Raw genomic sequence first — 27273 nt, 5'->3', positions numbered from 1 at the left:
TGCACTGAGGAAAGGCTCCGATGGGTGAGTCTCTTCACTCAGTCTCCTAAGGAAAGGAAGGGGGAGGAACGTGTTTCCCCTTTGGAAGTAGGGATCTGAGGACACAGAGGCCCTGGGTCCTGGCTGACGGTCTGTGGTGAACAGTCCTGGGTGGATATATGGTGTCTCTTCTGTCCTAGAACAAATCTCGGAATCCCGCCATATTTGAGAAAGGTGTGCAGGTGGCCCCATTCTTAGTGCAGGTCTCCTTCCTCTGTCTTTTGCCTCTCTCACTCCCCTCTGCACCCCACTTCCACACCACACAGCCCCTGTCTGGGGCTTGTCCCACGGGAGGGCCAGAGCTGGGCTCTCTGACTGCAGAACGGCTTCTCTGAGGACAGATGGGCTGTTCTTCCTGAAAAGCCATTAGCTCCTCTGATCGGTGACAGGCTTCTGTCACCAACCCCGGCTTGTGGGAGAAAGCCCTCAGGACTTGATCTCTCTTAGTTCCTTGCCCAGGCCCCTCATGTCCATCTTCCCGACTCCCGAGTCTGAACCTCTGCCTGAGCCGTTCCCTGGCCTGGCAGGTTCCTCTCCTTTGCCTTCACGTCTCAGATTCTTTAAAGTTGGCTCAAAAACTGGCCTCCTTCTGAAAACTTCTCCAGGCATATCCATCTTATCCCATTGTTCTGTGACCTGATGTGCCCTCGGCATTCTGTCACCACTGTGTACTGCTGTCACACCTCATTTCTTTCTAGTCCTCGGAGAATGAACTGTTCTACATAATTTACCTTCATAGGGAACCAAGCCTTAACCCCAGCACTTCATGCTAAAACTTTAAATTTTATTTCTATTGATGGTAAACTATCTGAAATACAGTTTAAACTTTCCATGCCTCGTGGACCAAGCAGTCTGACATATGTCACCGGTTTTTGTTGCTTTTTTTGATGATTCGGGGTGCATGGCAGTGTTCACTAATTCCAGTCATGGGTCGAGACACATCCAGGGCCACTGCAGAGGTGAAGGTTCCCTTTTGCCTTCCCTGAGGGTCCCTCCCAACAGTGTCCCAGGGCTGGCCTGGATTCCCATGGTGCACCTGGGGAGGGTGAGATGGAAGTGACTTGGGCTTTCTGAAGCCATTGAAACCCCAGACCCACAGTGGACCACTGAGATTAGAAGACGGAGGCTGATTCTTTTGGAATTACATCTCTCCTATTATCACTTTCATTTTTGTATCGCTTCAACTTTATTTTGCTGCTTTTTATTTGAAGGGCTCTCAGCATGTCAATACTCCTCTGGTTGTCCGTTTCAGACACAGAGGCACCCAAGAGCTGGCTCCTGCCTGTCACTCTGCTGCTGTCAGCTCCATGCTGTGGGCATTAGGGCTTTGATATTTATGTGATGGTGCCAGGGAAGGTCTTCCAGCAAACCATGCAGCCCATTCCAGACAGAGGCTCTTAGGGGGTTGCCTCACTTTCAACTGTTTTCAAATTTGACATGTCTTTAACTTCTGACTGCTGCAGAAAACAAGTCTGGGTCATGGGTAGCTGATGCTGTCATTGTGCCCAGGGGGAATAATTTTTAGGATTTCACAGGTGATTATTTTTAACAGGAATTTTTTTTTCTTTTTTTGCATATATGTCATACCAAAATCCTGTTTCTCCTAAGCTATGCTGAGCAATGTCATAAAGTCCAAACTGAGAAAGGTGAAATCTCTGACTGAGGCTACAGAGAAATTTTACGTTTTTTTGTGATGGTTGATTTCACTGTGGTTGGTCAAGTATTAGTATCTTCCAGATCTCAGTACTAGGAAATGCATCCATCTCTAAGCTAACTACATTATATTTCTAAATGCTCTCAATTGACAAAAATATGTTGGATTCTTTTCCTTTAAAATTTATTTGGTATTTTTCAAATTTTGAAAAAGATTCCTGTTAGTTGTAATAACAAGTGAACCATTGCAAAGATATGTAAATAAAAATACTAATTATCCCTGCTCTCCCACTTCCCAATCTCTCTCTCTCTGTCTCTCTCTCAAGATAATCAATTATCTTGCACATCTTTCTTCCTACACATACAAAAATAAGCAAACATGTAAATAAAAATATTTGGGGGGGTCCTTGTTGGAATAATCTCTAAAGTGTTCCCTGGATATAATTTTTATACTTAAAATGCTTTCTCCATTTTTTTCTGATTATATAATTCATACATGTTCACAGAGAACATTTGGAAAACAAGAAAATAGTGGAGAAGAAAAATCCTCCCTAGTATCACTCAGAAATTATGATATATAAACTGTTAACGTTTACTGGCAGATTTCCATTGAGCACAGCATATTGCAAAGAATGTTTTGCTCAGGGTCAAATAAATGTGAATTCCAGATTGGCATCTGCCATTCACCAGCAATGTGAGCTTACTCAAGTTCTTTTGCCTTTCCAAGCCTCAGTTTTCATATCTGTAACGTGATATTAGCATAATCTACCACATGTTGTGTTTGTAAGTGCATCCAAAACTGGCAGCCATCATTATTAGTAATAGTATTTTCGATCAATCAGTTGATCAATACATAGAATCAGAACCATAGTTTGGTTTATCCTGACTTCTTTATATAATTTTACATCAGGAACACTTCCTCAGATCACTAAATAGTCTTCAAAGCATAATTGTAATGACTGCATCACATGGCCGTACCACAATGCAGGGAACCATTCCTCCTACTGTTAGACATTTTGATTATTCTAATTTTTACTTTTATAAACCACAGTTACTGTATTGAAAGTACTAAGCACAGTGTAAATCCTTAGTGTACAGTCCTTAGTTCTCTCAGTTTTTTCTGGTCTTCAGGAGCATTATCATTCACTCAAAGGCTGTAACCATTTGAAGGCAAAAGACTAGATTTCTCTCACCTCAGAATTTCAGCCCAGGCTTCAAGCCCTGCCCTTAGATGGGTGGTTTCAACCTTAAACAGTGGCTGCAATTATAGTCCTTTGGGGAGCTTTCAAAAACATATGCCAGCAGACACACCCCAACCTGACCCTTGGTTCATTCTGCTTTGAGTAAGCTGGGGGAGGCCATGAGCACTGCTTTTCTCCCTTAAGCTCCTTTCTGGACCCCCGTCCCCATTTTGTCCTATGAGAAGCACGGGATTAGATGATCCCCTAAGGCTTCTTCCATCTGCAGGATTATCAGGAACCCACTGTAAGCTGAGGACGTTGCGTGGTCTCCCTCATTGGGCTTCCTCTATGGTCTTAGGGCCTAAAACACTGGTTCTCAACTGGAAGGTGATTTTGCCCCCCCAGGGGACATGTGGCAGTGTCTGGAGACATTTTTGGTAATTACATCTAGGGAAGGGGTTGCTGTTGGCATCTGTGGGCAAAGCCAGAGATGCTGCTAAACACCCTACAGTGTGCAGACCAGCCCCTGTACTCGTTTTCTAGGGCTACTGTGACAAAGGACCATAAAACAGGTGGCTGAAAACAGCAGAGATGTGTTATTTCCCAGTTCTGGACTCTACAAGTCCGAGATCGAGGTGTCGGCAGGGTTAGTTCCTTATGAGGGCGGTGGGGGACAGTCTGTTCCGGGCCTCTCTCTGGCCACTCCTGGTTTGCTAGATGTCTTTGGCATTCCCTTGTATCATCCATGTTGGCCTTTATATCACACGGTGCTCGCTCTGTGTCTGTGTCTTCACATGACCATCTTTTTATAAGGCCATGAGTCATGTTGGATTAAAGCCCACCCAATCCCAGTATGACCTCACCTTAACTAATTGTACCTGCAGCAACACTATTTCCAAAAAAGGTCACATTCGCAGGTGTTGGGGGTTAAGGCTTCAGCATATCTTTTTAAAGGGACAGGACTCAACACATAACAGCCCCCCCCCCCCCCCACGAAACAAAGAATTTCCAAAATGTTAATAGTGCTGCTGTTGAGAAACCCTGTTCCACATCATCTGTGGATCAAACTCAGGGAGGTTAGCTAAGGTAAGAACAGGGCAGGTAGGAGGGGTCCAGGGTCTGTGAAGGTGGAAAGTGAGCAGGAAAGCCACCAGCAAGGAGGGTCGGTGACCCTCCTTAGGTTCTTAGGTCAGCGGCACTAGACTCCGTGCAGATGTGGGCAGCCCTGGACATACATGGCTATAAGCAACTAAGAGAGGCTGAAAGGGCTTGAGGAGCATTACGCTAAAGGGGCAGAAGCAGACGTGTGGCCAGACCCTCTGCTTTGTTCACCTCATCATCTGACCCCCATTTTCCTGGGTCAGCCCCAGCCTTTCCCTGTCCGTCCCCTTCAGTGGTGAAACAGACAGAAACATAAGTTCACACACCCCAAGGTTTTCAGCAGCATATTCAAGCCAGCTGTCCTGTCTCTCTAAAGCCTCGCTCTCCTCCTCTCGCCCACTGCCTCCCACTGACAGCCAAACATAGAATACGGAAAACAGGAAAAACAGCAACACTGCAAAGTAACATCTTTTGAGAGAGAACATTGTTCTGGGTACATTTCCCCCCATATCTCTCGCATTGCCAAACCCTGCAGCAGGTGGCCCTCCTCTTCTTCATTCCATGGGGATGCTGTCTCACCAACTGCTTGTTTCTTTGGCGTTAAGAATTCCACGTGAGAATGAACTTCTGCAGGGCCAGGGCAACTGGAAATCCATATGTCCACGTTGGAACACTTAGGTCTACCTTCTTCACTTTGAAAATTTATTTGTCCACATTCTTCTGCTGTGGTTCCATGTTCCCCTTCATTATTTTGCCCATTGGGATTGAATGAGGGGGAGGAGGGAGGGCAAAGGTGGCGTGGGTGGAGACTGCGTTATCCAATTTCCAGAGTGGTGGGCTGCTTCCTGGCAGCAATGTGGATGCCAGCTGGCTGCATCTGGGGCCTGCTCAATGGGAAGAAGATTAAATGCTTCCCTCCGCAGGCTTCAGAGCTTTGTGTCTACGTGGTACTCTCCTGGGTTTTATCTCGTAAATAGATGCTGCCGCTCTGGGCCAAGCTCTGGCCGCTAGTCCACTTCCCGTCTGCATCAGCTTCTTTTTGTTGGCGTCTAAGCACCAGTCCTGGCTCTCCCAGCCCTGACTCTGCCTTCAGCTGCTCTCCATGCCCTGGCGGCACAGGCAGGGAGGGTCGGGGAGAAAAATCCTTCCTTGTTGGTCTCTCAGTCCCTTAGGAGTGGCCACATGTTCTGGAACCTGGCTGGTCCTTTTTTAGAAGCTGGACCTGGTATTTTCCGTCAGGTCACATCTTGAACCTATATAGGCAACCTCTAAGATTGACTGTCTTTTGGTCCCCAAATGAGGTGTTTCTATGCTGTCCTTATTACTATATTAAATAGATAACATGCTAACAGTTAATTCTCATTTTTTCTTTTACTCTCTTGCCTGAGAGTGACCAGATAGTCAGCTTCCAGTGTACAGCTGAGAGGAAATACATGAAAGTTCCTTTAAAGCATAACATTTGAGTTAAGAGGGTTAGTGAGGATTAAAAGGAAACAAAAGGAATCAGTAAAAGCGAGAACACCCTCTCGAAGAACAACTGCTATTCTTTTCTCAGAATTCCTAACCTTAGGTATGTTCTTAAACACATAAAAGTCAGACTGTAGGAAAATAAAACTACTTAAAAAAATGTAGAGTTCTGGGCTGGCCCGGTGGCTCAGGCGGTTAGAGCTCCATGCTCCTAACTCCGAAGGCTGCTGGTTCGATTCCCACATGAGCCAGTGGGCTCTCAACCACAAGGTTGTCAGTTCAATTCCTCGAGTCCCGCAAGGGATGGTGGGCAGTGCCCCCTGCAACTAAGATTGAACACGGCACCTTGAGCTGAGCTGCTGCTGAGCTCCCAGATGGCTCAGTTGGTTGGAGCACATCCTCTCAACCACAAGGTTGCCGGTTCGACTCCCGCAAGGGATGGTGGGCTGTGCCCTCTGCAACTTAGCAACGGCAACTGGACCTGGAGCTGAGCTGCGCCCTCCACAACTAAGACTGAAAGGACAACTTGACTTGGGAAATAGTCCTGGAAGTACACACTGTTCCCCAATAAAGTCCTGTTTCCCTTCCCCAATAAAATCTAAAAAAAAAAAAAAAAAGTAGAGTTCTGAAAATATACCATTTGTCATTAACAGGAAAAGGTGCTAAAGCATTTTAGAGAGGAAAATGCTCTCTAGCAAGTAGAGATGTACATGAGAATGGGATGAGGTGCTGATTGCATATGTAAATGTGGTAAAGCTGTGTTTAGGTTCCCAGAGATAATTTCAGCACCCAAACTGTTTGAGGATGTAGCAGCATCTGCTGTAATTATTTTTGGTATCAGTCCCAATTAGCAGACTGAAGATTTGTACAGACAGTTCTCCAATTTAAGGAGCATTTGATCGGGACTCCTCATTAGACACTCCTTGTGTGGACAGACAGATTGCCCTAATGGAGGCAACTATTGTTTCTTCCCTTGTTCGGGACACCTAGGAAGATGTCCTTCCAGCAGGTGTATTGTTATGGGTTAACCAATCACTGGTACCAAGAAGTAGTTTCCTCCTTTCCCTCCCACCGCTTCCACCAAAGACCACTTTGCCATTGCCAGAGTCCAAGCCCGCCTCCCCTGCCAGAGCCAGCAGATGGAGGAGAAGTGTGTGCCTGCTGCTCCAGGATGAAAACTGAAAAGCATCTTCTATATCCCCTAGTTATAAAGTTTGGCTGATTGTACATGATGTGCTATATCAGTATTTTAAAGTTATTATATACTCAACTGAATTTCTTTTTATTTTCCTGGGACTCTAACGTCCATTTACATGGAAAATACATTCCCAGTGCTAAATAAGCTTACAAAGGAAACTTTGGATCACTGCTCCTTCTTAAACTGGAAACTACCTATATTAGGAGATAAAGTAAACATCCATTTCCAAGTCTTATACTGACTAGATGCTGGGCTACAGTCTTTTGGCTGAGTGCATATTGAAAGGAGAGCACTGTGCCTACTGTACATCAATGAGTAGCTGAGATAGAAAAAATGAGTAAGATGGGACTGTTTCCTTCAAGGAGAATGCAGTTCTCTCTAAAGTCAACATGTACACATTGGAAGAGTGTTCCAAAAAAGAAAAGTGGCAGTTGCAAATGAACAATTACAATGTTGTAATTTAAAAATCAAAGGCATAAAAATGAGTATAATGCAAAGTAACAGAAGCAGAGGAAAAGGAGATTTTACGTTGGTTTTAGGCTGGTTCATTGTTCAATGAAGCCTGGAGGTTACACTCAGAGAGACATGGTCCGCCATTTTCTAGCTATGTAACATTCTTCAACATCTTACTTTTTCTCTCTGAGTCTTGGTTTTCTCATTTATAAAATGAAATTAATTAATACCTAGTTTATGATTGATCCCCAAATTTAGAGGTACGGTATATAAAGAGCCTAACACAATGCCTAGCACACTGTAGACATCTGATAAACCGATACTGCCTTCTTAGACCCTTGGATTATTTAGAAATGTGTTATGTATTTTCTGACTCCGAGAATTTTGCAGAGATATTCCTACTATTGATTTATAATTTAATTATGTTATGATCAGAGAAAATATTTTATATGATTCATATCCTTTTAAATTTCTTTAGACTTGTTTTATGACCCAGAATATGGTTTATCTTGGTAAATGTTCTGTGAGCACTTGAAGACAATGTGTGGTCTGCTGTTGTTGTGTGGAGTTTTCTATAAATGTCAGTTAGGTTAAGTTGACTGAGAGTTTTGAAATCTCCTACATCCTTACTAACATCTTGTCTACTTGTTCTATTAATGATTGAGAGGGGTCATTAAATCTCTATAATTGTGAATTTGTCTTTTTCTCCTTGCAAATTTATCAGGTTGCTTCATGTGTTTTGAAGCTTTGTTATTTGGTGCATAAACATGTGGGATTATTATATCCTCTTCGTGAATTCACCCCTTTATAATCATGAAATGACCTTCGTTTCCCCTGGTAATATTATTTGCTCTGAAATTTACTATGCCTAATATTGATATAGCCACCCCAGCTTTCTTTTGATAAGTGTTATCATACTATATTTTGTCTGTCGTTTTACATTTAACCTATTTGTGTCTTTACATTTGACGTGCATTTATTGTAGACAGCAAATGGTTGGGACTTACCTTTTTATCCAATCTGACAATCTCTGTCTTTTGATTGTGGTATTTAGACAATTTACATTTAATGTGATTATTGATATGTTTATGTTTAAATCTATTTTTGTTATTTTTTTTCTATTTGTTTCATCTATTCTTTGTTACTTTTTCTCTTTCTTCCTTTTTGGATTAATTGAATATTTTTATGATTCCATTTTATCTCTTTTGTTAGCTTATTAGCTGTAACTCTTTATTTTGTTACTTTAATGGTTACTTTAGGGTTTATAGAATGGGTTACCAATTTATAACAGTTTACATTCAAATGGTATTATGATACCTTATATAACAGTATAAGAACCTTACAATAGTATACTTCTATTTCTCCCTTCCTGGCCTTTGTGATATTGTTGTTCCATGTTTTTCTTATATATGTGCTGTAAACCCCACACTACATAGTAATTATTTTCATTTAAACATTTATCTTTTAAAGAGATTTAAATAATAAGAAAAAATCTTATAGATTTACTCATATAGTTAGAATTTCCAATGCTTTTCATTTCTGTGTGTGGATCTGTATATCTATCTGTTAACATTTTTTGTCTTCCTGAAGGATTTCTTCTAACATTTCTTTGTCATTCAAGTCTGCTAGTGAAGAATTCTCTCAGCTTTTGTATGCCTTAAAATGTCTTTATTTCACCTTTGGTTTTGAAAATTTTTTGTGCTTTGCATAGAACTCTAGGTTGACAGTTTTTATTGGTTTTAAAAATGTTGCTTCACTGTTTTCTTGCTTGCATTGTTTCTGCTGAGCAGTCTGCTGTCATCTTTATTCCTTTGTGTACAACATGTCATTTTTCCTTTGGTCACTTTTAAGATTTCCTTTTCATCCCCCCCCCCCACTCGACTTGATTTGATTTTTATGTGCCTTTATGTTTCCTCATGATTCTTGCATTGAGGGTTTGTTGAGTTTCTTGGATTTGTGAATTTATAGTTTTCATTAAGTTTGGAACCATTTTGGTCATTTTTTTCTTCAAATCTTTTTTTCCACTCCTTCCTTCCTTCAGGGATTTCAGTTAATGTATATTAGCCTGCTTAAAGTTGTCCCACAATTCACTAATGCTTCATTTTTTAAAATTCTTTTTTTTTCTCAGCATTTCATTTTGAATTCTTTCTATTGCTACATTCTCAAGTTCCATAATCGTTTCTTCTGCAATGTCTAACCTGCTGTTAATACCATCCAGTATATTTTTCATCTCTAGAAGTGCAGGGTCTTTTTTTTTATGTCTTCTATTTTTCTACATAACTCTTTGAACATATGAAATAGTTATAATAACTATTTTTAATTCCCTATTTGTTAATTTTAACATCTATGTCAGTTTTGATTGATTTTTTTTCTCCTCATTAGAGGTTATAGAGGTTATATTTTCCTATTTCTTTGTATACATGCCTGGTAATTTTTTACTAGATAACACATGTGAATTTTACCTTGTTGGTTACTAAATATTTCTGTATTTCTATAATATTTTTAAGCTTTGTTCTGGGACACAGTTAAATTACTTGAGGAAACTTTGATATTTTCAGGTCTTTGTTTTAAAATTTGTTAGGTGAGACCAGAGCAGTGCTCAGTCTAAGGCTAATTATTTACCCCGATCGAGGCAATATTCTTCTGAGCCCTCTACCCCATATCTTGTGAATCATGAGGCTTCCCAGTCTGCCAGGTGGGAACAGGCACTAGCCCTGTGTGACTACCAGGTGCCATTACCTCTAAGCCTTTCAGGTGGTTCTTTCCCAGTGTCAGGTAGTTTCCTCACACACAGGTGGATTCTCTGCAGATCTGCCCCAGATTGGGTAAAGAAAGAAGGTAAAAGAGATTTATTTGTCAACTGTAAAGTATTATTCAACTGTAAGGCTTGGGGTATTACCTTGATTTGCCTGCCATTCACTAACCTCAAGATCCGGAGACAAGTCTGTACCGTCCCCTGTCCCTGCACTTCCATGTCCTTTTCTTTTAATGCTTGTGTACGTTTGCTCCTTTCTTCTCCCTGCCCATTGGTTCCAGCCATGCCAGCAGGAAAAATAATTATCAGGAAAGGAGTTCTCTCCTGGTCATCTGGTAGTCATGTTCACCAGTCCACACTACCTCTTTTAAATCATAAGTGACTTCTCACCCTTCTCCGTCCTCATCCACAGAGCATAAAGCGAAGGTTGCCAACTCCGTATTATCTAGGAAGCCAACTCTTGACACTAGAAGTGTTTTCATTCACAGCCTCTTCCACCCCTTGCCTTTCAAAAGCCCTGTATCCTCTGCTTCGGTCCAGGGACGTGAAACCATACTTGTGTTTGTTGGGATGCCTGTATTTTTATAGACAAGTTATCCTAGAATGCTCTTTTTCTTCCCTGAGGAGAAAGCAAAAAAGTAATGGGCAAAGGCTCAGTGGGAGGAATGGAAGGTAGACTTAAGGGCTGACTTATTTAGAGCAATTTACCTTATTGATATAGGGATGGGGGTTGGGGAGGGAAGAGCAGGAACTGCAGCTCAAATCTCTGATTCAGGGGCTCTGGCTACCAGAGTCCCTGCTTGAAAGTCCCAAGGACGGAGGGATTGGTATTCAGCACTCATAACCCATTTGGGGCATATTAGTTGGGAAATGTTGATAAGGGATGAAGTCCAAGGCTGAGGCTCAGAGGCTGGGAAACCAAAGAATGCCTAACAACTACTCTCAGAATTGAGATTGAACTCTGGCTCTGGGGCAGAAACTGTTGTCGATTTGGTCAGATGGGAGGCAGAAGCCTGTTGTGATGTTTGCCCCAATTTGGGGCAATGACAGACATCAGTGTATGTTTTGATAAAGCTCTAGTTGATAGTCTCTAGCACATTCCTATTTCAAGACTGTGCCAGGAAGTAGAACAAACCAAACAGGATTGAACATTGAACGTGATTTACGGTATGTAGAGTCTTGTACCAGGTATTTGATGAAGGCCAAGAATTGAATATTAGGATTGATGGGGATTGATGTGGTCTTTATTAGTTCACTAAATACTTATGGAATATTTGCTTGGTGCCATGCCCAAAGGGAAAGAGGTGAAAGACATTTTCTGCCTCTAAGTGGATGAGAAAGGCAAACATTTGCACTAGAATAGGACGGGTACCGTGGAGGGGGTCAACACAGCTCACTCTGAGGGCCCCAAAGGGCACACCTAAGCCAGCCCTGAGAGGAAAGTGGATATAAAGGTGGGCTTCCTAAAGGAAGCCTGGACTGGGTCTTAAAAGGGAAGTAAGCGTCGGTCAAGGAGACAAGTAGGGGCAGGGCATCTCAGGCAGAAGCACAGAGGCAAGATTCAGTGCAATGAGTTTCTGGGAGTGTAAGCAATTTATTTCACAGGCTGTTTGTAGGGGAGTGATGTGAGTTGAAGCTAAAGGGGAAAGGAGGTATCAGATGAAGAAAGGCCTTGCGTGCCACGCTAAGATATTTTACCCCTAAGGCAGTGGGAAGCCACTGGACAGTTTTAAATAGAAGAGAGGTGTGACTGGGTCTGAATTTTAGAAGCTCTTTCTGGTAGTGATGGGGAGGAGGCCTGGTAGCAGGCAGAGCAGGGAGCCTGGCTTTTACCGCTGACTCCATTGCCCTCCCACCTGTCGTATTGTCCCTTTCTCTCTATGAAATCTATTATCTAGCTCTTCCCTGCTTTATCCAATGTAATTCCCCGCCACTCTTCAATTTTAATCAGGTTGATTCAACTTATGCAAACATGTCGTGCTCATTCCCATCTCTGAGTCTTGTTCGTTCAGCAAACATTTAGTGAGTGCCTATTGTATGCCAGTTACGGTGCCTGGTATGGAGAACCAAAGATGAATGAGACGTGAAATGTACCTTTGAGGAGCATGCAAACCAGTAGGGAGATCCCTGTGGAAGCACTCTGTTACTGTGAGCATGATGGTGGCTGTGGTACGGGTTAAACAAAGTACCGTGGGCCAAAAGAGAGGGAGTCCTGTCTGTGAGAAGCCCTCCGCCTTCTCTGCTAAATCCTCCCATCCTCAGGCTTCTGCCTTCACTCTGTGTAAGAGGCAGGGTGGTGTCTCTATACACTGTACACCAGTCATACCCCTCTTCTACTCATCACTGCTCAGTAGCTTCCCAAACTTGGGAATAAAACACCTTAACATGTCATGCAAGGCCCTTCTTCATCGACAGGATCGTATAATGGTTTGGAGCTTGGGCCCTGAAGCCAGACAACAAGATTTTAGTCTTTGTTCTACCACTTATGAGACAGGTGACCTTGGTCAGAAATTCTTTGTGCCTCAGTTTCTTCATCTGTAAAATGGGGCTGGTGGCTGTATTAACTGCGGAGGGTTATTGTGGAGATTAGATGAGTTAATATGCATATAAACCTTTAGAATGGTCCTTGGAGTGTGAAAAATATTTAATCATCTTTTGCTATTATTATTCTCAGTTTTTATTCATTTTCTTCTCAGCACCTATATCGTGTCAAGAAACACTAACCCCTAATTATCTATATTTGTGTTGCTTGGCCCTTTTTATGTGTTGTAGTATTTCCCTCAAGCATGGTTTTATTCACCATTAAAGCAGCATACATTGTGTATATAGATCTGTACTCCTGAGATATCAGGAGATATCCACAGCATTGAGTGTGTGTTAGGGTGAGCAGCCATCACAATTGGCCCAGGACTGACAGGCTTTCCGGGATGCAGGACTTCCGGTGCTAAAACCAGCAAAGTCCTGGGACAACTGGGACAAAGCTGTCCACCCGATATGCAGTGGCACTTCAGTTTTGCTTTTGTATTTATCTCTTACTGGTCCCAGACTTAACTTGATAGCAGGCTTGCTTTGGCTTTGCCACAAATTTTTATTTCTTGGCTAGAAAATACAAAGTCACAACCTCTAGGTTTCTTTGGGGTTTCCTGAGATCCCCTAAAGTTTAAAGTGGAAGATTTGAGAGGTTCCTGAAAAATCTCCCTCCCATCAGCTCTGAGTATGTTTGCTAGAAGCTGTGGGCAGCCCCGTAAGAACTGTCCTTAACCTGGCCCACAGCTGCAATGGCTCCGCCTGCCTGTCATTGCTTGTCTCTCCCGGTGTTTCCATCATGACTGAGTACCTCCCTACATTTGCTTTCAGAATTGACATACCCTTATTCAACTAGTGGCAAAGTCTTTTTCTTCACACAAGGATCGTCTGTTGGTCCATGAATTCCCCAGACGGAGCCAAACAATTTTGCTTCCTTTTCAGCCCCATGCCCACCCCCACCTCACCTGATTTGGGACGGTGTTTGCCTTGTGCAGTCGCTTTGCAGACAGTATGCCTTAAGGATCCTCGGGGGCGTCTCTTGGTGCCCCTTAAAGTCATGACGAGTGTTTGCTGAAGCCCTCCCCATCTTCTCCAGGACAGTCTAGAGGCTGCGTCGACAGACTCGGAAAGGTTCCACCCCAGGCTGTTAGTTTGCTAAGGCTGCCCTAACTGGGTAGCTTAGACACAGAAACGTATTGTCTCACAGTTCTGGAGGCTGCAAGTCCAAGATCAAGGTGCCAGGACGGATGGTTCTTTTGGAGGGGTGTGAGGGGGAATCCGCTCCATGCATCTCTCTTACCTTCTGGTGGTTTGCTGGCAATCTTGGTTATTCCCTGGCTTGTAGATACATCACCCCAACCTCTGCCTTCATCTTCACACGGCATTCTCTGTGCGTGTTTGTGTGTGTGTGTGTTCACATGGCGTTATTTTTGTAAAGACACCAGTCCTACTGAATTAGGGGCCCACCCGACTTCACAATGACGTGATCTTAACTAATTACAGTGACTCGGTTTCCAAATAAGGGCACATTCTCAGGTACGGGGGGATAGAACTTAACATATGAATTTAGAAGGGACACCATTCAACCCTTAATACCCAGGTCTTCAGGTGAGTCCAAAAACCTCCCAGGTGACTGGAGGCCAGGGACTTTACTTTGCTCCCTGGGCAACGTGAAGGACCATCCAGCCATTGCTCAGAAACCCAGGTCAGTTCTCCATTCCCTTTGCCTCTGATACTGACGGTCCCTGCTCCCAGAGTCAAGTCGTCACCAGTAACCACTTGTTCACCACTCTCTAGGGCATTGTGTGACAGTAGGGATATTAAGAAATACAATGTACACCTGAGTCACTAGCTCCAAATCAGTGACTATCAGGAGATGTTTTTTAAGAGAAGCCTGCTGAGGAAAAGTTGTATCTATGGCATGTATGGAATAGCTATTATAAAGGCAGTGCCTTCCATCCCGATGAATAATAATCATAAGTTGGTTGTCTTTTAAAACGTTCTGGAGAACACGATAGTGTGTTCAGCGAGGGGTTAAGGAGCGTGTGTGCGTGGATGTGCATGTCACCCAGTCGCTTACAGTAAGCAGATCCCCAGACTCCTTCCTACCCTGGCTGCAAGCAGGAAGCCTTCCCTGGGCACGCAGGGACTAGCCTGCATCCCCGCACGCACTCTGGCTGCTTCCTTCTGTGAGCTCCCGAGTCGCTGGCCCCTTCCCCTCCTAAGAGGTAGCTCTGTTCCAAAAGATAAACACTGGTAGTTACGAGGAACTTGGGCGGGGAGTCAAGCCAGTCTCCCAGTGCTTGTTTCCCTGGTGTTCTCACTAGACACCCAGCCGGTCTGTGGATGAGGTGTCCCCGACTCTGTCAGCTTACAGTCTGAGATGTGAGGGCAATGATGGATCTTTGTAAGGGTGGAGGGGTGAGGGAGTGGGTGGGGAATGGGGAGTCTCGCATGTCTCCTTGTTTCTCTCCAGGGTGCTCCACCTCTGAGAAATCCCAGGCACAAAGGAGGCACCTAGCTAGTGCCTGCTTGTGCCAAGCTGCCAAGCAGGCTGCTAGCTTGCTTCGAGGTGGGCGGGCAGGCTCCACTCAGCTCGCTGTGCCAGATCAGGGAGCTGTCAGCTCAGCCCACGCCCTGCGCTCCAGCTCCGGGCAGCCTCGCCTCCGGTGGGCTGGGGGAAGGCGCAAAGCTCGGTTCCTGACTGCATGTTGACTTTCCCTCACTGTTGTTGCCGGCAGAATACGTACACCAATGCGGACAAGCTCCTAGAAGCAGCAGAGCAGCTGGCTCAGACGGGGGAATGTGACCCCGAGGAGATTTACAAGGCAGCCCGACACCTGGAGGTGCGCATCCAAGACTTCGTGCGCCGGGTGGAGCAGCGGAAGCTTCTCCTGGACATGTCTGTCTCCTTCCACACACACACAAAAGAGGTAAGGGCCGCTGCTGGACAAGGGGCATCGGCTGGGATGATTTGTGCTGGCAGGGCTCAGGCCAGTTTCCTCGTAAAATGACCCTCTATGTATGCCCAGGGTCCTGGACGGTCTGGGGGCTGCTAGCCTCCCGATACTGATGATATGAACACTTCGCTTCTGATAACCTGTGTGTAGGTCTCAGGCAACATGGGGCAAAGTTTCCTCCTGGTCTCTAAGAAGCAGGGGACCACAGAGGCCGATGGTTTGGGGAGTCTGCTGGTGCATTCAGTCAGCAGCTGGAGAAATTTGGGAATCCCTGGTATATAGAAATAGTCACTGTAAGAGGAAATGGAAGAGGATCAGAGATTCCCTTCCTAACCTACACCGGGTTGCTCTTGGTTGCTGTTTCCTATCAGAAATCAGAGTCCTGCACAACTTTGATCATCTTTGCTGCCAAGGAACATACAAAGTTTGCAGATATGTGTTGTTTTTATTTAAAAAAAAAAAAGAAAAGAAAAGGATTGCATCTTCTCAGTGAGGTCTGCCATGGGGTGATAGTAAAGTGAGTGGGTCCTTACCTTGCCTGATGGTGGAGTGATAGCTAGTGAAGGAAGGGAGAGGTGCCCTCCACGCAGGAGGAAGTGAGCTGGGCTTACATCGGGCCCTGAAGCATCACCAAGTGGGGACAAGAGAGGGAGTACGTTACATTCTTGGCAGAGCAGAGGGACCCATACAGAGAAGGAGGGCTGCAGCCCTGCAATTGTTTATCGTTTCTGATTAATGTGGGGCACTCTGAAATTAAGTGGCCAGTGAGGAAGCACATTTAGCATCTTCCATAATAATACCCTTGGCAGACGAACTCATTAGGTACAAGCAGGCGTGTGTTCCCCCAGGAATTCATTTTAATGGAGTATTAATTAAAGTTTACTGCTCAGGAAAAAAAAAAAAATTAACCCTACTTAATTAAGTTGATTTTTGAAACTTGAAATGCATTAAGAAGCCTGGTTGTTACTACACAGGCTTTCTGACACTTTGTGGGAATGAATGCAAATCATTGCAGTGCCTCTCAGAGAAAAACCTGAAAAGATAATGTTTTCTAAACTGAGATTCTCCAGGCAGATGAAGGTCTGGCAAGCTCCCTGAGGCGGTATCTGCTTCCTCTCCTTGGGCCCCACAGAAACTGAGTGCCTGTAAAGTAAGGGGCTTAGTCTTAATCCAGGTTTTCCTGCCTGCTTGTCTGCTTGCTTGTGGCTCCCCCAATTCTTAACGATGGTCTCAGAAGCCAGAGGCATGTGTATTCTCCTTTAATTATGAGCCCGTGGGTGTTGGGATGGAGCCTGAAAACACAGGAGTCATATTCCTTGTGAGGGCTGTGGGGTGCTGGCTGAGCAGGGCGCTGCTGGGCAAGATCGGTTTCCATGGAAGTGCCGCTCCTCAAAAGACGGCAATGGGGCCGGCCCGGTGGCTCAGGCGGTTGGAGCTCCGTGCTCCTAACGTGGAAGGCTGCGGGTTCGACTCCCACATGGGCCAGTGAGCTCTCAACCACAAGATTGCTGGTTCGACTCCTGCAAGGGATGGTGGGCAGCGCCCCCTGCAACTAAGATTGAACACGGCATCTTGAGCTGAGCTGCCACTGAGCTCCCAGATGGCTCAGTTGGTTGGAGCGCGTCCTCTCAACCACAAGGTTGCCGGTTCGACTCCCGCAAGGGATGGTGGGCTGTGCCCCCTGCAACTAGCAATGGCAACTAGACCTGCTGCTGAGCTGTACCCTCCACAATTAAGACTGAAAGGACAACAACTTGACTTGGAAAAGTCCCAGAAGTACACACTGTTCACCAATAAAGTCCTGTTCCCCTTCACCAATAATAAAAAAAAGAAGGTGACAATGGTTCTAGGCCCCCTTTCTAGCTACATCGCTCACCTTCTGTACATGGAACGAGGAGGCTGGGATTCTCGTCCAGATTCCGCTGCTCTAGAACCATGTGAGCTTGTGCAAATCACCATGTCCCCGGCCCTGGGTAGCCTCACCTATAAAATTGTGCAGTTGGACTTGGTAGCCCTATGACCCCTTATGGTTCTAATGTGAATTTGAGATTCCTTTCTTCTTCTCCTTTATTTGATGTTGACAATCATAATAATAAATAATAATGGCAATTAAGCCTGAAGTAATCCAGGTTACCTAGCCTAAGTTTAGTTCATTGGAAGCACTTAATGTATATTAGCTAGCTTTTTTTTTTTTTTTGATTGGGCACCTACTACTTGCCAGACACATAGATCACCTCATGTAATCCTCATGGCAAGCCTATAACACAGGTCTTATTAAACACACTTTCAAATGGGGACCCTGAGGCTCAGAAAAGAGCTTGTCTAAGGTTACAGAGCTTCTTAGTAGTGCAGCAAAGATCTTACCCATTTTCCTACATGCTGCGCTCCTGTTCTTAACTAGTACCCCACACCCTCCGGTCCTCCCTTTCCTTTTCTACCTGCTCCTCTCCTCTGCTCTTCTTCCTTCTTCTTACTCTTCTTTTTCCTTTTTATATCTTCAAACCCCAAAGCAAGGGCTTGATGGGGAGGGGAGACCTTAGCTTAGAAAGTGTTGACAGGCTTGGGGGTATGGGAGATAGGACTAGTCAGGGCTGAAGTTATTCACCACTGTTTACCCTCATATGTCTCTAACCTTGTTAAGCTTGGTGCTATTTGAACCTGAGACTTGTTTTCACACTGAGACTCAGCTTATAAAATCACATTCACATGAAATAGTACTAAGGGGAGCAGCATAATTCTGGGGGCAGATGAAGAACGGGAACTACAATGTATTTAGCACCTACTATGTGCTACTATCTAATCAATAGTCATGAGAATTGTCACTTTTTATTCCAATTTTACAGATCAGAGAAGTTAATAATCTGCCCAGGGACTTGTAGCTAGGATGTGGTAAGTGTAGGAATTGATCCCAGATCTTTCTGACTCCAAAACCCACGCGTTTTCTCCTTTGCGACACAGGCTTTCACATGAAGGCCAAAGCACAGAGACTGGGAGGGGTTTCTCCACCAGGGAATTTATTCAAACAGGAGGCTGTCAGAAAATAGCATAGTCTCTTTCCTCGGGATCCCAAAATGTTAGAGAAATTAGGAGCAGTCCTGCCTGGATGCGAATGGGTGTGTGCTTGTGAGGACCCTTCTGTTTGAGAGAGATCTGCAACTTTCAGACCACACAGATTGTGAGCGTTGTCCAGGATGGAAAGAAAAGCATCGTTCTGAGTGGCTGTCATGGAGAAGCTGTTTATCTGAGCCATCCAACAGTTTATAGCTACACGCTCCCTCTCAGTCACCTTCCCACCCCCAGTAGTCTGTCTGAGGCCCCCTTTGGGAAGAGCAGAGAATAAGACACGTGTGTATGTATGTGCACACCTATGCCATATGTACACACGCTCATTAAGTACAGCAAGATCAGGGACGTCTGGTTTCCAGGTCTAGATTTTCACAAGGCCTGCTGCATGCCTTTGGGAAAATCACTTACTCTCTATTACTTTGTGATAATTATTATGATTATTACAAAATCAAGTAGTACAATACTGACACCAATTTTTTTTCCTAGTAGAATAAACTCCCTCCCAGAGGTATCCTTAGAGCGTCTCTACAGTAAGCTTAATAAGGAACTCGAGGACTCACCTCTCGCATCATTTTTCCTTGTGATTCTTCCCCAGGGCTTCCAGCTTCCCACCTAGACTGGACTAGAGCACCGTATGCGTACCTCCATCAGTGGTGCTAGGGTCCCACTGAGCTCACTGGCTCTGCTTCATTGAATTCCAAAGACTCCTATGTAGAGTACACATGTGGGTTTAGATGTGTAGATATAGATTCTACTGTACGTTTCTGTCACTATGTCGGATACATAGAGATGCTGAATAAATATAGAACAGGTTTACTTGAGAATGGGAAGCCAGTCATTTCTTTTAAAAAAAGAAAAAAGCGGGGGAGAGGGAAAAGCCCATTCAGTCACATCTTTCATCTACTCCGGTTTCTTCACTTGAGCTCTATAGGCGATCTGCATAGAAGGGGTGCGGGTGGGGGAATCTGAAGTGCTGTGGGAGCTTTCCTCCAGGATCTGAATAGCAGGCAGAAATGAACTAAGGAGGCAGAAGTGAGCATCGTTGGATGTTCTCATGAAGGAGAGCTCCTGTGGTTTAATCTTTCCGTGTTCTGTTCAATACCTCTCAAGACACACCATCCCTCAAACCGTGGTAAGTGTGGGTCCTATTTGATCCTGGGCCTCGTAACTCTTGACTCCTTCCTCTTGACTCTATCAGCAAACTTCTGGGTTTTAGCTCAAGGCAAGTTGTGTAGCCAAGTCTTTAAGTCTGTTAGGGAATTTTGAGTTGCTATGGTTATTTTTTCCTCTCACAGTAAATAGAGTGGGTGGAAGGATGATCTTCTGCTCAGTTTTACCAAAGTGGCTTTGGGTGGCATTGGGGCTACGGGAAAATATTGTCATACGTAGATCCTTCTTGCCTAGTTATGGTTAACGCCTTCCTTCTTTCCTCCTTTCTTTTCTTTCTTCTTTTCTACCTACCTACAATTATTTGCTAACTTTTTGCATCATTGCCAATGGGTAATAGCATGTCATTCATTGTAGGATGTAATTTTGAAGGAATTACAACCCCCTTTCTAAGAGATTTCTGAGCAGGAACTGAATATCCTTCTTTATAAATGATTTAACCTAGACTTCCTATGACTCCCCAGGCTGAAGTTCATAATTTAACGTTTGCCTGCTTCCTACATCAAAAGATTTACTCTAATTAGGATCAAAGTGGAAACAGAAGGAAGATATGAAAAAAAATATCCTCCAGGCTCATTTATTCTGGAGATCATAGAGTCTACGTAATCCTGTTGGCCCTGCTCTGTGAATTCTTGGCAACCATAGGAGTCTAGATGGAGGGTTAAAACCTTCTAACCATTTCATTGCAGTGTTATTCATAATCTTGAGTAATTAGAAATCATCTAAGTTTTCCATGTTGGGTGATTCATTAAACAAACCACAGTGCGTGTATATAGTGAAATACTATACAGTCATTATAAATCACATTGCCAAATATCATTAATTGGCATGAGAAAGGGCTTGTAATATAATACATCAAAAACTATATCGAGCATGACCACAGTTTTGATCATATGCATAGAAGAAAGACTAGAAAAAAATATACAACGAAGTTAAGAATGTTATGGGTGATTTAATTTTCCTTTGCATTTGTTTTGGTTTGTTTTATACATCTTCCTCAGGAACAATCCCGATAAGTGTTATTTTACCAAAATAAAACTTTTCATGCCTACTTAGAAGACATACGTAATGAAGAAAGGTGACAAGCGTGTGCTTGGGACCATCTTATAGATTCAGAGCCTCTACGATTAGTACATACTGTGCTGAACTTTCAAATGTCTTCTCTCTTCCTGGAGACAAGAAGGCAGCTGGCTGTTTGCTGGTCTGGAGAGCGAGGGACAAGGTAGGGAGAAGCATTTACCCAAGTCCTCACATTCTTTGTCCAGCGAAAATACATTTGTATAAGTGTCATCTGCACTGCAGAGATTGTCCCGACACAGTTCTCTTTCTTTGCTGTGTTTCCATGGAAATGCTGTAACTGCTGGGCTTTCAAAATATCCATTTTTAGATATTTTTGTAGTAATAATATGAGAGTCAAATTAACTAAGGAATGTGGCCAAGATAATCACCTCAGCCCTTTATTAGACAGCTTAATTCAATGCCCATTTTCTAACCTTGCGAAATCCTTCTTCCAAGCTATTTCCTGCTCAAAGCAGTTCACACGCGCGCGTGCGCGCACACACACACATACACACAAACACAAACACACACACACCCCAGACACTCACATGTACACATGCTCCTCTACCTACCCACTGTAGAACCAAAACTAAATGTCTTCGGAAGGAATAATAGCCTCAAGAGCAAAATGACTTCATCTTCTGCTTCAATTGCCCAACTGTCACGGTGTTTATTTAAGAAAGAAAAGCGGGTAGTGAATACCAAATCAAACAACGATCTCTTCAACTTGTGGAACTGGTGCTCCTTTCGACATCTCTAGGAGTCACGCACCTGTATCAGTGCAGTGGCAGCCAGAGCTGTGCAAATGGAACAGCCAAACAGCAGGAGAAAGTGATGGAGTCAAATTACCTCTTTTCCTAATCACTCATCCTTAAGCGTCATTATTTCTATAAACCGCCTGGTTTCTCCCTTCCTTGTTCCCTCTTTCCCCTTCCTGCCTTTTTCCGTTGCCATTTTCTCAGGCTGTCCCACTAAGCAAGCAGGATAGGGTCTGTGGGCTGGCCTCTCCTGAATTCACTGGTTTCACTGTTAAAGCAAACCTTATGTAGGGCACGGAAAGAAAGACTCCATTAACTCCACCCCTGCCAAGGTTCTGGAAATTCTCAAATTAGGCCCATTCTTTTTGGATGGAGGTGTTTTGGGCCCCAACTGTATGTGCCCTCTGAGAGAAAGACCCCATAAAGCATATCAGCGTGGACTATTATGAATGGACTTTGTGAACACATAAAGTACAGCAGCATTGCCAAGCAGAGAGCAGAACCCTGCAAGAATGGGTCTCAGTGCAGGTGCATTGGATCAAGAAGACGGGGTCTGGAAATGGCTGAAACATGAGATTCTTTCTGGGGAGCCGGTGGGTTGATGGAGAAGGTGCAGTGCTAACGTGTTAGATACCAGAAAAGCAAAAGGTAAAGAGGATTACCGGAAGGGGAGAGAAACCAAAATGAAGAACAGTAGGGGGGAAACAAACAAACAAACAAAAACAAAAACATGATAGCTTCTACCAAACTCCCTCACTCACTCCATAATTTTCCCTAATTCCAGCAATCATTGGCATATAGTAGTTTGAAGTAGATCATTCTGACTGGGTCTATTGGCTGCCTGGTGTAGTAAATTAGTAATAGAAGTGGCTCTCTGATGTGGATTCTTTTCAAAGCAAGCTAGCATGCTCTCCAGGGATAAGTCAGATGGACACATATACAGAAGGAGATCCACAGGACATTCAGATAGTAGGAAAATTACAGCCTAAGAAATGGAATATTGAGCCTTCCTCATAATTTTGTGACACTGAGGTTTCTTTCTGTCCACTTTATGCCTCAGAGCCTGCAATTTAAGCTTGCTGCCACCAGGGAGTGACTGTCCATGTGGTCTCATGAATTTCAAGTGGGTTGCCACTCAAGCTTTCCAGGTTGTAAATGTCTTCACTTGGTACCGCGGTGATCCTTGAGTTGGAGCTGTACTCTCGGGACTTTGGATGTCCTGATGTCAAAGCTGTGACTGCAGTTGGTCAGTGTAGAGAGGTTATTTCTGTTACTGCCTCTTCACGTCAGCTTTGAAGAGAAACTGGCATGTTAGAGCTGGAAGAGATTTTAGAGACAAGCTAGAGAACCCACACATGCAAGTGTGTACACACACACACACACACACACACACACACACACACTTCATTTTAAATGTGAAGTAACTGAAATAAAGTCGTTTTCCCCTGGTTACAGAACTAGCCAGACAAGGGCAGAATCAAGAATTATCCTCAGTAAACATCAATTCCATTTAAGAGATCCTTTCCCTCTGGACGTTTAGTTTTGTTTTGTTTTGTTCATAGAAGGGAGAATAGAAAAAGATGTCACTAACCTGTTGTCTCTGGTGCTGTAATGTCCTTCCCTATCCTGGAGTCAAATTTCTTCAATCACTAGCAATTTTGACATTTTATTAATATCTTCTTGAAGGAGGACTTTTCTTATCAGGCTGCTAAACACGCCATCAAGCTGCATCTAGTGTATGCTTGATTGTTTATCTTACTGTGCTTCCCTTTATGAATATAAAATTAATATAAAACCTGGTATATTATATTATATTACATTATATTATATTATATTATATTATATTATATTATATTATATTATATTACATTATATTATATTATACAGGGTCTTATAGTAAAATACGACTGGGTCTCATATTAATTTTTGCTCCAAAGGACGCATTAGAGCTGATGGTCCGGCTAGATCTTATTTTCAGGGAAACACGGTAGCTGATTTTCCTCAGAGTAGGTTTTTAACTCTACCTTAGACAAGAGTTTCATTATAATGTAGTAGAATATATAAACAGAAATCTGAAAAACCAGTGTCGCTTCATTAATCAAATAATATTTCGGGGGAGGACACATTTTCTAATGATACTGACCTCAGATGTCCCTAGTCTTTCCGTCTTTTCCCTTGTGGCATTGACACCCTCTTTTTTGTTGTTTTTTGGCAATTTTTGTCTTTGTCCCTACAATTTAGTTGCATGTCCATGAGGAGGAGGAAGTGTCATGAGTCATGGTGATTTCCTCAGAAAGGAATGATGCTTTCTTTTCTAGACATACACCAGAGGTGTTCAGTGTTTATTAAGGAGCAGGGGAAGAAGACCTCCAAGGCATGAAGCCGTTAATATAGCTCACGGGTGGTACTGAGAGCAAAACTGTCTTAAATAAAATAGACTCCTCAAGATACCTATAAGCCTCTCTCTTAGGTCTCATTCCTGTGACAGGGGCAGCCTTCTCCTAATCAGTCTTCTGCCTCGATGCCTGTTCTTCATTGAGACATCAAGTTTCTTTTTTCTCTCTTAAACAATCTGCTCCATGTCCATGGTTTTCATCTCTTTATCTTTACATCTCCCTTTCTTTCTTTTTCTTTTTTCTTTTTAGAAATATCTGAACTTTCTTGTCTCTAGGCTTTCCTTAGACATCCCAGGACAAAGCAACAAAAACAAGAGGCCCAGCTCAACCTAGCAGATTGAAGGACCAAATTCAATGTTGAGCGTTTACCAATTCCAAAATGAAGACGTATTTCAAACTTTCTCTCTGCCTTCCAGTGGGAACTGGAGAGGGCTTGTATCAAAAATATTTCTTAAATGTAATATCTAGCACTTATATATCACTTACTATATGCCAGGCACTGTTTCCAAGTGAGATATAGATATGGATATATGTCACTTGTTCTCGTGTGTATAAACACAGACATACATACACATATATATCAACTTAGTAATCTTTCCAGCTCTGTGGGGGTAAGGAAAACTGAGGTACAGAGATAGTAGGTTACTTACCCAGGGTTATATAGTTAATACACACCAAAACTGGGGTTTGAAACTTTTAATCACTATGCATATTGCCTCTATATACAATACTTTTTCAGAGAATCCGTTATCTCTTACCCAAGGACTTTAGCACACTTCGAAAATGGATTTTTTCATTATGCAAAATGGCAGCCAGAAAGTATGAAGTAACACTAAGCTATAGTGACCAACTTCCTGGTTTCATTCTGGTTTGAAATAAGTACATTTCTACTTGTAGGAATATATATCCCAGTTTATATGGTCTGGAAAACTTGTTTTGTGTTTTTATAACAAAAAGCTTATTTATAAGGAAAATAAACTGAACTAATTACAACCAGATTGCAAACTGTTAAATGACAGGGACACCGAATAATAATAATTTGGTTATAGCTATCATCACAATGCTATAGGCTTATTAATAATGCAATATATTTATTTAAAGCATTAATAATAAGTAAATCATTAACTCCTCATAATCTTTAAAATGAGCAGGGCAGTTCTTATTCTTCCCATTTTGTAGATTAAGAAACTGAGGCTCAGAGAGCTTCTCCCTTATCTAAGAAGGAAATTCTTTATACCTCCTTATTCTGTGCCTCCAGAGCTTATTAATCTTGTTAACTCAACCTTTTCTGCCACGTCTATATATATAGCCTCCCCTGTCTAAAGAACAAATGACAACTTGTCCAAAATCTGAAACCTGTTTTTTGTCTCTGTTGTTTTTTTCTCACCATTAAAAGGCCATAGCCTGATTTACCATACTAAGAACCAACTAGATAAAATAATATTCTCGAGGTGGATATTTATCCATGTTCTTAGCTTACAGAATGTTAGAACCAGAAGGTAGCTAACAGTTTTATTTTATGCTTTCCCCAACCTGTTTTACACAAAAGCATGGTGAGCAAAGGCACCACAAGTTATAGGAGGAGCAGGGGCCAAAATCCATATCTGCCTATTAGTTTTGTCTATTAGTTTTTTCTCTCTACTGGCTTTTTTCCTGGTAGAGCCCTGAGCTGATCTTTCCTGCCAGCCAGGTGACGATGCCTTCTCTCTAAGCAAACAGAGACTCTTCCTTCCCTCCATCGTTTATGAAAGTGTTCAGTATGGGATTTAGAAGTGGAGCACTGTGGCCCCTGGAGACCGACTTTTCAGTATGAGGAAGAGCTATCAATAAATGAGTTTTCAGTAATTCAGTTCAACTCCTCATCATTTCCAGTGCTTATTCAGTTCAAAACACTGTACTTGGCTATTTTAAAGTTGTCTGACTAATAATATCATCCTGACCACATTTCATCACCTCAAATATCATGGGGGAGATGTCTCATGCTTATACTGAAATTAAGATAAGCTGCATCTTTAGCATTCAACTTTCTAACCAATCTAGCGATCCTGCAAAGAACAAAATGATTTAACATAAAATGCATTTTCTTAATTCATCTTCCTCTGGTTCTTATGGAGCATCACATTCTTTTATACATATTTGTAAAATGATGATACATTTCTAGGAATCGACCCCTAGCTTCCTGGAGGAAGTGTGTAGAGCCCTCCCTTTTCTCCTTTCTGAAAGATGAGATAATATTTGTTTATCACAGTCTCCTGTTCTGCCCAGTCCCCCAAGCTTCCCTGCACTACAGAGAAGTCAGGTCAAAGGTGGCTGCGTCCTTAGGGGATGCCACCACTGATGGAGTAAACTTAGCAGAGGCAGGTGATGAATATAAATATCGAAGCACTACCTGCCCACACAGGTGTGCTGAGGAGGAGAGTCTGGCATTGCACTGACTGACTGGTGCAGTATCGGGTGACCCCAGTTGGACTTTCTTGCCCTTGCACTTGTCCCAGACCTGGCCTCTCCCGTCTGCCCTGAGTGGAGTCTCTGCTCTCTCCCCACAGTTGTGGACATGGATGGAAGACCTTCAGAAGGAGATGCTGGAGGATGTCTGTGCCGACTCCGTGGACGCAGTCCAGGAACTGATAAAGCAGTTCCAGCAGCAGCAGACGGCCACTCTGGACGCCACGCTCAACGTCATCAAGGAAGGGGAAGACCTTATCCAGCAGCTCAGGTCAGCGCCTCCCTCCCTGGGGGAGCCCAGCGAGGCCAGGTCAGCATGGGCAGTGCTTTCCAGTGGGAAATGCCCCGGACTAGACGCGAGATAAGTCATGTCCCGGTCTTGGCTCAGCCACAACCAGCTCTGTGGTCTTGTGTGAGCTTCAGTGTCTCCATCTGACACGTATAAAAATGCCTGCACTGTGTTCAACTTGAGTTTAAAATGAAATAGTGCACAGAACAGCTATGATGTTCCAAAGCTTTAGTTACCAGTCACGGTATGATTCAGCAATCAGTAAGTAACATAATGATCACAAAAATTAACATTCAACAGAAAATAAACAACATCTTATTAAGAAATATAGCAAATGCCGTCATGTGGAGAAATGACCGCTGTGGAGTACAGTGTTCTTCAGCATCTGATCTCAGGCTGAACTCTGAACTCCAGTGCCCCAGTTCACAAAATGGGACCAAAAACGGCTGGTTTTGGCCCCATAGGAATGTAGAAAGTGTGTGATGTCCCATTTTGTTCTTTATCACCCACTCATGACCTTCCCACCATTCCTTGCTGCCAGCAAATAAAAATCCTTCTGTATCAACCTAAAGAACCATAACTAAGAAAGAAAATCCTGACAGTCACTTAGAATCATCCACACCAGGGCCTCCTTTCTTTTGGCATCAGTATCAAGTTTCCGTTTCCTGTCAAGGGTGCCAGCTCCTCAGATAAAGTGTCAGTGAGTCCTTGATCGAGCCCTGGGCAACCAGCTGTGTGTCCAGGTGCTGCATAAATAGGA

At 43.4% G+C, this 27273-nt stretch overlaps 1 protein-coding gene across 27 annotated transcripts in view; it reads left to right on the top strand.

The window, feature by feature from the left end:
• Positions 1 to 27273, top strand: part of KALRN (kalirin RhoGEF kinase) — a 622455-nt gene that overhangs the window by 307271 nt on the left and 287911 nt on the right. For 17 of the 27 annotated variants that reach the window (XM_019738949.3, XM_019738957.3, XM_019738947.3 and 14 more), the window contains exons 11-12: positions 15115 to 15306; positions 26326 to 26534. In XM_019738949.3, coding sequence (XP_019594508.2) covers positions 15115 to 15306; positions 26326 to 26534 — 401 coding nt within the window. Of the gene's footprint in view, positions 1 to 14862; positions 15307 to 26325; positions 26535 to 27273 lie in introns of those variants that run through there. The other 10 variants (XM_019738955.3, XM_019738953.3, XM_019738971.3 and 7 more) reach the window with 5 other exon arrangements.

The sequence above is a fragment of the Rhinolophus sinicus genome, chromosome 17 (assembly GCF_057876585.1).
Source record: "Rhinolophus sinicus isolate RSI-liver-muscle chromosome 17, RSI-T2T, whole genome shotgun sequence".
NCBI classification, from domain to species: domain Eukaryota; kingdom Metazoa; phylum Chordata; class Mammalia; order Chiroptera; family Rhinolophidae; genus Rhinolophus; species Rhinolophus sinicus.
This window is presented reverse-complemented; position numbering and strand designations above follow the sequence as displayed.